Source organism: Amphimedon queenslandica, unplaced genomic scaffold, assembly GCF_000090795.2.
Source record: "Amphimedon queenslandica unplaced genomic scaffold, v1.1 AMPQUscaffold_7747_Cont20304, whole genome shotgun sequence".
NCBI classification, from domain to species: Eukaryota; Metazoa; Porifera; class Demospongiae; order Haplosclerida; family Niphatidae; genus Amphimedon; species Amphimedon queenslandica.
The window spans coordinates 1-2,204 of record NW_003551971.1 but is presented as its reverse complement, the minus strand read 5'-3'; the positions used below and the strand labels follow the sequence as shown (position 1 = coordinate 2,204).

Genomic DNA, 2,204 nt, shown 5'->3' with positions numbered 1-2,204 from the left:
ACCTTGGTAGACAAATCACCCTATGGAAAAAATGGTAAAAGAATAGATTCATGCTTACAGTACACCTTGCAGCTATTGCACATTATAAACTACATGTATAAGATCATAAATACATATGTATGCTAACTGGTTTGAGTCCATCTTCAGAGTATCCATCAATTGCTGGTTCTCTGTCTAACAGTGCAAATATCCTGTTAGCTGATTGCTTAGCTTTAGCGTAGTCAGGAGCAAAGGAAGAGGCCTGCCCTGCACCAAGAGCTCCAAAGATGACAGCAGTAAAGACAACAAAGATATTACTGAATGTGCTATGAGCAATATCACCTGTAGAGTGACATGAAATTAAAATCAGATTAAAATCAAGTCAATATCAATGTTAGAATCAGCGTTAACATGAATCAATACACATAGTGCTGGTCTAACCTGGTTGTCTTGTTACTTGATAAGCTCCAAATCCAAAAGTGACCACGTACCCCAGATACAGCACACCCTGGGAGAAGCCATAAGCAGCTCCAAGCACTGGGGACTTTATTAGAGCTCGTCTGTCAGAGAGGAAGCATAAGTGGGAGGGGTCGAATAGGCGTGGCTTACTTGTAAGGTCCTCTAATTTCGTTAGTGTAAGATTGAAAGAAATTCGATTGAATACCGAGTGAGGTGACTGTCCTAATGTTCACCAGTGACTCTATCACAATCTAAAAAAAAACAATATTATCCATTTATGCCATTTTCAAAAAATAAAAAAAAGTTAAGTTGCCAGTCCTTTATTCTTACCTTTCCAGCTACAGTACTAGAGTCAGTGCTTGATTTAATGGACTCAGCATTGGCTCTGAATTGGAGGAACCCAGCCAGCATGAAGACAGGTATGAATCCAGCCAGTACCAGGGTAAGCATCCAGGAGTAGACGAATGATATGATAAGAGAAAGTAACATGGCCACACTTATCTCTACAAGTGTACCTAATCTTGAACCAGTTGCCTAGGGGGGGAAGAATACATAGCCTTCTACTTTATATCAGATACTAGGAGAGGGTCCAACAGAATAGAGAAGGTATCATTTATCTTCATTTGCTTAAAATTTTCATTTTCACAAATTCTGATCATATGTACTCACAAAATGATTATTATCATTGTATTACATACTATGATACTTGCATGTGCATTATAACTTTTTGGGTCAGAAACCAGCTTTAATACATGTATTCACATCACATAGATTGTACTATTCATTATTGATATTGTACTGCAACATGTGAAATTGTGAATACTCTATAGTATGATTCATGGCTTACTCCTTGAACTAGAGATGCATCTGTTGATAGTTTTGTAGTCAGTGCTCCGGCTGAGTTCTCTTCTTTATCAAACCATGACATGTCCTGGCGGAGGAAAGTACGGAAAGACCAGGTCCTCAGGCGAGCGGTGAGGTTCTCACCGGCAATACCCAAACAAAGAGACTAAGAGAAAAAAATAATAATAATAAAATAATAAAAGTAAATACATGTACATGTACATGTAAAGGCATTGTTATTAGGATGCTAAATTATTAGTAATTTAAAAAAATAATAGCACAAAAGAATCACAAATAGTTTTTAGTCTTACTCTTATAAATGCTCCAAGTCCAACGACTACTCCAATTCCAAGGAATAGCCCCGCCCATGGGTGGAGCCCAGACAGTATTTCAGAAGGAGGGCGGGCAAAAATGTCGAGTATTTCACCAAAAATGAGAGCAAAGACCGGGTATATGAATCCAAGGATCACTGAACCTAAAAGACCAAGAGCAATGAGCCACCATTCTTTGGAATTAGCTTTAATAATGCGTAGCAACGAGACTTCTGGTATGACACCATCTTCTTCTTCTTTCTAAGAGAAAGAGCAAGGGGGAGAGAGACAAAAATTTTAAATAAAGAGAAACAGTAATGAACTGAATAAACCCAATTTTAGTCATATACTAGGCTATGACTCATGATCATTGTAATAATTTGATATTTAAAGGTTATTTTTGTTTGAAGTTTACAAATTTTTCAAAATCTGGACAGAAGTCAGAATTAACAAAATTACTAATCAATACTACTTGTATAAGATTATTACTATACCTACAACCAAACATACAAACAAGCAACAATAAGTATCAGTATACATGTAAATGTAGCAGCAAATAGTTTTAAAAGTCTGCAACTCCAATAACTTTTCTCTTTTGGTGTAGCATATAAT

General features: G+C 36.6%; 1 protein-coding gene across 1 annotated transcript; it reads right to left on the bottom strand.

Annotated features, from left to right (window-relative positions):
* Positions 1-5: 5 nt before the first annotated feature.
* Positions 6-1,853, bottom strand: LOC100632689 (phosphatidylcholine translocator ABCB4-like; the record flags this gene model as incomplete). Its single annotated transcript, XM_003391623.2, has 7 exons — positions 6-20; positions 128-321; positions 421-539; positions 589-689; positions 769-972; positions 1,286-1,447; positions 1,593-1,853. Coding segments are annotated over 7 exons (1,056 nt in total), but the record flags the coding sequence as incomplete, so codon positions are not given.
* Between the last annotated feature and the right edge of the window lie 351 nt (positions 1,854-2,204).